An 8,003-nucleotide genomic window follows, 5' to 3' on the forward strand; every position below is an offset into this window, starting at 1 on the left:
ATGCGGAAGTAATCGTAAGAAAAAAACGGAATGATCCATTAATTTTAGAGGGAGAACAGATACTACATTTAGAAAAATAAATTAAATATTTCATTCATTTCGACCTCAAACGAAAGAAAAAATTACAAAAATCAGAAGAAATTGAAATATTTTATAATCAATAGATATCTTAATTTCAAAATACATAAAAAATATTTACCTTAAACGTATGTGTTCTTCTTGTTCCCTTTTTATCAGTGCATATGTCTGTTGCTATGCCGTCGCACATAAACAGCTGTACTGTGCAGTGGCTACTTTGTGTACTATCTCTATTTACACGCTTTATTATATTTTCCGTGCATCTATTGCTCACATTAACCGCGCCATTCATTCTCTACATGCACCAGCACTGACCAGGCTAGGCCACGAAATAATTCGTCAGATTTTCATGATATTGGATTGACCACTTGAATAATTTGTCGAATCCAAAGAAGGGTTGAAAGGAGGACAACTAGATCTAATTGTGAGTATTTCTAATTTAAAATGTGATCAGTTCATGCAATCTAAAATCTCAAAGTCAAAAACCTAACTTGTCGAGAGAGTGACGTGAAGTCTCTGAAGACCGACTGAGACTGAGTCAGTGAGTGAGTGACGCGCTGACGTCTTGACTCAGCTCAGTGAAGTCAGGGGCCCGTTTCTCAACACCTGGTGGGTGTTTTATAAAGCTGTTCGTAAGTTAAGAGCGACTTTAAGAACGACTGGTGATCCTTTCTTGTGGTAAATGGTATATTCATTGGCGACGGTTTAGCGCATAAGAAAGGATCACCAGTCGTTCTTAAGTCGCTCTTATCTTACGAACAGCTTTATGAAACACCCGCCAGGACTTAAGTTAAATCCCCATTCCACACCACAGAGAGCAAGACCACTGACTGCTGTAAGTGTAAGACCTACCTCAGGCTCAGGCGATGTTCGTGCAGGCTCCACTCCACTTCACTACCGCTACACTACGCTCCACCTACCCGAACATCGGGACAGTGAACTAGATCGGATATTCCGAGTCATAAAAGGTGGGATGGCAATCATGGTTATCGTAAAAATTAAAAGAAAAAAAATATAAAGAGGGATATGAATGACTTAATATCTTACTTTACACCCGTATTTCACTCCGTGTCCATCCTCCGGTTATCCTCAAAATTGGCGATTTTGGGCCAGTATCTTTTTCCTCACACGTATTATTCACGGCCGATTTCAAAACATCGCGTGCGATCGGTCGCTGATCGATCGCGATCGCATGCGATGTTTTGAAAACGGCCGTGAATAATACGTGTGAGGAAAAAGATACTAGCCCAAAATCACAAATTTTGAGGATAACCTGAGGATGGACACGGAGTGAAATACGGGTGTAAAGTAAGATATTAAGTCATTCATATCCTTCTTTATTTTTTTTTCTTTAATTTTTACGATTACCATGATTGCCATCCCACCTTTTATGACTCGGAATATCCGATCTAGTTCACTGTCCCGATGTTCGGGTAGGTGGAGCGTAGTGTAGCGGTAGTGAAGTGGAGTGGAGCCTGCACGAACATCGCCTGAGGTAGTGTAAGACCATGAAACTTGCACAATTTAGTCACATGCAAATGAGAGAATTGATTATGTCCGTCACTCACTAGATATATTTCTTTTGTTTTTTATTGTTTGAATATTAATACAATATTTCAATTTTTACAAATTTGACAATAACTTAATACATGTAATAACTTAGTCACGTGCAAATGAGAGAATCGATTATGTCCGTCACTCACTACTTCTTTTGTTTTTTATTATTTGAATTATACAATTTTTACAAATTTGACAATATTAATAAGGACCAACTAATAAATAAGGGAGGCAACGTAGCTCAGTCGGTTAGAGCGCATGTTTCGGATAAGATGGAGGAGGCGTGATAGCTCAGTCGGTAGAGCGGGGGTTTCGGATTCCGGTGACCCGGGTTCGATTCCCAAGTGGTGCGCTAGTGCCCTTTGGTAAGGCATTTATCCTCATTACCAGGTCCCTCGGATAGGACTTTAAGCCGTTGGTCCCCTGGTTGCTTGCTCGCTCACAGGCATTCGTGCTTTCTTAGCAGTCAGGTAGAAAAACCTCGGTATAATAAGATCATAGAACTCAACGTGAGGGGTTCGAGTCCCGCTCATGCTGAAAAGCGTCTAACAAAAAATCTGATGCTATTGGCTAGCGTTGTGTGTAAGCGTGCCTCACCACTGTATTCAGTGCAGGTGTGAATGCAGTTGGAAAACACTCCGTCCATCGGAAAGGACGCAAATGTTGGTCCCGTGTATTTTTAGGAGAATCACAACCTATGCACGTTCAAACCAATACACTATTGGTCAAAGAGTAGGGTGTTCACCCGGTGTATTGCACCTGCCGGTCCTGGCAAAATTCAGGTCAAGTCAGTCTTGACGTTCATATGCCATAATAATCAATATAATGATTGTGGGCATTAACGGAAAGACAAGACAACTTGACCAAACCATAAAATGTTAAACAATGGTAATTCCACATGTTCAGGGAAATAAAACTTTGTTTCACAGTACGATGGGGAGGAAATTAGAATATTTCATATAATAAAATACAAAAAAAATAGTGAGTGATGTCATCAGTTCCCTCATTTGCATACGAACTGGTATGTGCATGTTACTGTTTTGTGAAATTAAGTGAAACTTAAAAATGTCATAACTTATTTTACATCCGATTTTGATGAAATTTTCAGCATTATGCTTGTTGGATTTTCTCTTTATATTCAAATCAACTTTTTCTTGAGGTGGACTTGTCCTTTAAGTATGGTAGTAGTAATTTTGTTTGTTTGACCCTATGGAATCTCTTTATTTTTCAGATACCAAGTTCATCGGCTAAACAACTTAGAGAAATTCAAAGAATCAAGATGTCCAAACTTATTCAAGCACCCCAGCGTTTCACTCATGGAGAATGGAACTATTCTAACCATGCAAACTACAACAGTGCTGAGAAGCAGCGAGCCAGTGCAGAACGTTTGGTAGATGAGAGCAACCGACTACTTGATGAAACAGAAGAAGCTACAAAGAAAACTCAGAGGGATGTCAACAAGAAATTTGGTAATTTAAAACTTAAGTTAACGGTAATCTAGCTAGACCAAGTGGAATCTTATTTAGGTCTTTTGATCTATACTTACATGTAGTCTAATTAAGGTTATAATTGGTATAATGTAGGTTATTAGTAGAAGGCCAAGACCTCCAGTGCATATGGATTTTTTTTGGGGGTGGGAGTAAAATCTTAAAATGGAAATAGGCTTAGCATATTAACTTTGATTTCATTGTTCAGTAGAAAAGACAGTCACTTAATAGAGAAAAAAGTGCCATTGAATTATCTTTAACTAAAGGAATTCAAAGTTGAATATACATATACCTTGTACATGAATACTAAAGTTGAATCTTTAGTTCTATACTTGAGGATATTTAATGCCCTCTCTAAATTTTGATTGAATTTTCTTATAAAAAGGCCCTTCAAAAAAGTATCTCACAACTTTAGTGATTGCCTATACTTTATAGAATAATGCTACAGACAAAGTTCTTGAAATTTTTATTTCTTTTCTTATGCAGTGGTGTTATTGTAGGGACCCCAGCCAGAAATGAATTTTTCATGTCAAATTGAAAAGTACAAGATTCCACTCAATGACTCAAACACATTTTATCAGTTGTAGGACACACACATTCATATTACCTACATGTAGATTTTAGATCTAGTGATAATCTGGATTAGTTACGTTGCAAAATAATGTATTTAATTGTCTGGTCCTGTTTTATGATAGTTTCCAATATTTTGTAGTGATTGTTTCATTGAAATAATTAAAGACTTTCCCATCATTATTTTCAACAGAGCAAAGATTGGATGATGTTACATACTGGAAGGATGAGCTTGAAAGAAAACTCAAGGACAGTAAAGATGAGATTGAAATGCTGCTGGCTTACAAAACAAGATTACAAAATGCCCTTGAGGCCTGCAAGGAGCCACTAGACATTGTCAACAAATGTCTAAATTACAGGTATGTCTAGAAATATTCATAGATTGAAATAATACATTTACTCATTAACTTCAATGCCATACCAACTGATTAAATACATTGCATGATATAAACCAGTCATCAGTAGACAGGGTTGTGGGCTTCTTGATCAACCTGTGAATTTGCATCTTTATTTCATCTACAGGGATCATGTTTTGTAGGTTTTGTCAATCCAAACTTTAAAGGGAGTTCTTTTTCACGAATGTATTTTTTAAATGATAAATACTAAAAAAATGATGAAAAATGATATAAAATGATGATGAATAATAATGAAAAATATAGGTAGTCCAGCTAGATCTCGGGTAATAAAATGTTAAGCAGGGCTCGATGAGAGAAGAGTATTCGGAACTGAAGTGGCTACTAGGGGTAAATGTGACATTATTATTATTTTAATACAGAGAGGGTCGTGTTGCCATTGACCTTGTCCATGATGATGTCGAGAAGAATCTCCTCAAGGAGCGTGAAGTCATACGGGGTGTGATGGCGCTCTTACAGAAGACCCTTGATCAGATCACAGAACAAATCCGCATCATGAGGTCACGTCGTTACTCCCTGGAGAAGGATCTCACTGATAAGTTTGGTGCCCTCAACATTGATGAGAATTGTCGTGAACTCCGCGATGACAACTCCAAGATCCAGTTCAAAGATGGAGTGGCTAAGATTGAAACAAAGTGAGTATCCTTTGATAGCATAGTAAATACATGAGGGCAACAGTTGATTTCACACCATTATAGCCCAAGTGATTGCCCCTAAAATTCTCCAAATCCAATGCATTGAGGCGACCACATTTTCTAGAGTCACCCCAAGATCTGCTACTAACAAATTCAATAAAATTTAGAAAATCAATATTCCACATGGGTTAGAACTTTATTGCAAAATTGTTTGTTGTGAAAAAAAGTAGCCTTTGAAATGAAAGAAATAGCCCCTAAAAATATAAATTGTTTCCTATCCTGTCCTTTGGTATTCTGAGCCCCATTTTCTGAACTTGGTATCAGTTGCAGGTTGCAAGCTAGTGGTATATGCAACTAAAATGGTGTGATTTGATTGGTTAAAAGAAAGTGATTTTTTGTAGAATTTTAGATTTGTGTTTATATTGTTTTTTTATTTTGTCCATTTCATTTTTTATGCGAGTAAATGATGATTTTGACCAATGAATGTTATCTATTCCTTCTAAGAATTTACTATATGAAAACATTTTTTCTTGATAGCAATTTTGTCTGCCTACATAAAATACATGCACAATCATGCCTTTTTAGATGAAATTTTGAATAGAAAGAAATATGCTGAGGGGTACGAAGAAGGAAAAGACCCTCTTTCATTTTAACATGGTCATGCATGTGATGTACAATTTGCAATGTAACTTCTCCTATTACATGTATAAGAATGATGTCAGTGCCACGATTATTCCAATCCAACTTGAATTATATTTCCATTCATGAAAAAAATATTTCTTCTTGTATTACCAGTTCTGTCACACCAGAAGATTGGCAGTCTTTCTCCAATGAAAACATCCTGAAGGCTGAACGTGATCGTAAGAATAGTGCTGATCTGCGGGCTGTTGTTGATAGTCTCCTGAACACAACAGCTAATGATATGCAACAACAGGTTGACGATACTAATCTAGCTTTCAGTAAACGAATCAGAGAGACAGATGTGACCAAGGGAAAGCTCGAGACTCATTTAGCCAAGGTAAGCATTATATTCCCCTGTATTTGATATACATTGTATGTAGGTCCAGTAGTGTGTCACTAAGAACAAATTTTGTTGTTGTTGATAAAATTGAAAAAGATAAAAGTAAAAAAAATTCACTATGGAAGTAACAAAAACTGCAGGTGTGCATATTGTAGTTATTGTTGTACAGTTATTACATAAAAAATATTGTACTGTAAATACTTGTCTGTATAAAATAAAACATATTTGATAGTTTTTCAATTGTTTTGACAGTGCAGGAATGAACCTCATGTCCAACTCATAGCACCATCGGATGGCATCTATACTTAAGTAGTTGGGAACAGTCTTGTGCTAGAGCCCTGGGGGGCAGCAAGGATAGTATTATTTCATAAATCACATCTCACTGTTTGGTTACGCTTTGTAAGCTTCCTTGAGTTATAAAGCACATGCATTTGAATTTTAATCATCATTTCTTCTTTGCCCTGGCAGGTTGAAGGTGAGATCAGAGAGATGGAAGAAAACATCCAGAAACTTCAGAAGGGCGTTGATGACAAGATGGGACCTAAGAAGCTTTCAGAGACCCGTCTTGATGCTCGCACCAACCGACCTAATGTGGAGCTATGTCGTGATCCTGTGCAATACCGCCTCATTGGCGAAGTTACCGAGATCAACACCAACATTGAGCGTCTCCAGGCAACGCTCGCACAGGCAGAATCGGAGCTAAAAGGTCTTATCAGGAACCAGCTTAACCTCCAGGAGGACATCGATATCAAGTCACGATCTCTGAACATTGACGACACGCAGTGTATGACCCTCAGGCGAAGCATCAACATCAAGAGATATTAATGAGGCCCGAAATATGTGTAGAAAATAAAGTAGTCAATTTACATGGAAGTGGATCAACTCCACAGTGGAGAATAACCTGCAGTATTCGACTTTCTGGTGAAGCAAAAAAAGGTCACAGAGACATTATTGATAGCAGATACTATGTACATGCTTTGCCCAAAGTATACTAATTAGGGTGAAACTAATACTGATGACTGAACAGGGCAAGTTCCTGTATTTGGCTGCAAACAAAGGTGTAACAATGAAATATCTGAACTCTCATTGCAGTCTTCTCATTATGTGGATCTAGATTCTTCTTATTGAAACATATTGAATTGTAAGAAAGGTTATCTCTGTATAGTGTGATAAAGTTACAGTTATGATATCAAATTAATTTACTCAAATTGAAGGAATTACTTTTTTTCTTATGTAAACAATTTGCAAACTTAACTCAGTAAACAGATACAAATATAACTTTTTCATCTCTATTTTTGCTCTGAGGAGGAGGAATGGTTACATAAACATGTTTTCTCTCAACAGTTGATATATCTATATTGCTTACATGTATTTTGAGATGTAGATGATTCTATGTAGTTGATACATTATAATAAAAGCTCTTTAAAAATAAAAATCAAATCTATTATCATTTTCTAAGTTGCTGCTAGAGCGACAAAATCTATTAGCTTTAAAATAAGTTAAATGTTTAAGACAATGAAAAAAAAACCTTAATTTTAAAAATAACAATGAAAAATAACATAACACTTTCAATGAAATTAGAGCTGCATATACATTGTGTTGTTATTACAGCAAGGATTTAGTCTTGTTAAAAACTTTCCGTTCATACAGTATATTAATTTGAGTGTGGTTATAATCACTGTTAAATTTGAAAGGAAATGTATATATTCGTCTTTTTTTTAAAGAAAAATCATGGAAATGGATTAACTTTTTTTATGTTCTATTTCTCTCTTCCTCATTTTATTCATGAAATATTAAAGAAAATATGAAGATCACAAGGAAATGAAATTATTCAAAAATACTTCATGATAACCTCATTTCTGTGATCAAATGTATGTGTATCTATGTGAATTAAACTTGTACATAAATGTGATATAAAATAAACCTATTGGAAATTTAATTATGTCTGATATTTTACTCATGGAGTCTTATTGTAGATCAACATACTATTCTGGTCTGAGAAATGCTTTCGACTGTGGAGGTTATGAAAGGTTGACCTACACAGATGTTACTTTATCTCAAATTATATTGCTTAGGGACACTTGGTCTAATACCACTTCTGATATTTAGATCACCAAACACAACAGTTAAACCTTATTTGGTATATTTTGTCCAAACATTACTTGGTTTACTGCCACTCTCTAGTAAGTTTTTATTGACCACTCGGCCGTGAATAAAACATCTAAACAAATTTTGCCTACTA

General features: G+C 36.0%; 1 protein-coding gene across 2 annotated transcripts; it reads left to right on the forward strand.

Annotated features, from left to right (window-relative positions):
* The first annotated feature begins 25 nt into the window (after nt 1–25).
* On the forward strand, nt 26–7,700 carry LOC129254796 (tektin-1-like). 2 transcript variants are annotated; one of them, XM_054893323.2, is made up of 6 exons: nt 26–502; nt 2,867–3,104; nt 3,886–4,051; nt 4,468–4,740; nt 5,536–5,758; nt 6,230–7,700. In XM_054893323.2, exons 2-6 carry the CDS (start codon nt 2,915–2,917, stop codon nt 6,584–6,586), a joined length of 1,209 nt encoding a protein of 402 aa, XP_054749298.1. In that variant the 5' UTR covers nt 26–502; nt 2,867–2,914; the 3' UTR covers nt 6,587–7,700. The 2 variants fall into 2 exon arrangements, with proteins under 2 accessions (XP_054749298.1, XP_063965891.1); XM_064109821.1 differs by lacking the exon at nt 26–502 and adding an exon at nt 841–1,046.
* Nucleotides 7,701–8,003: the final 303 nt, after the last annotated feature.

This window comes from Lytechinus pictus, chromosome 2 (assembly GCF_037042905.1).
Source record: "Lytechinus pictus isolate F3 Inbred chromosome 2, Lp3.0, whole genome shotgun sequence".
NCBI lineage: Eukaryota > Metazoa > Echinodermata > Echinoidea > Temnopleuroida > Toxopneustidae > Lytechinus > Lytechinus pictus.

Excerpts from the sequence above, each read along its gene's own strand:
- LOC129254796 (XM_054893323.2), top strand. The coding sequence starts at position 2,915 with ATGTCCAAACTTATTCAAGCACCCCAGCGTTTCACTCATGGAGAATGG. Across the intron at positions 3,105-3,885 it reads GGATGTCAACAAGAAATTTG|AGCAAAGATTGGATGATGTT; the intron begins GTAATTTAAAAC and ends TATTTTCAACAG. Across the intron at positions 4,741-5,535 it reads GTGGCTAAGATTGAAACAAA|TTCTGTCACACCAGAAGATT; the intron begins GTGAGTATCCTT and ends TTGTATTACCAG.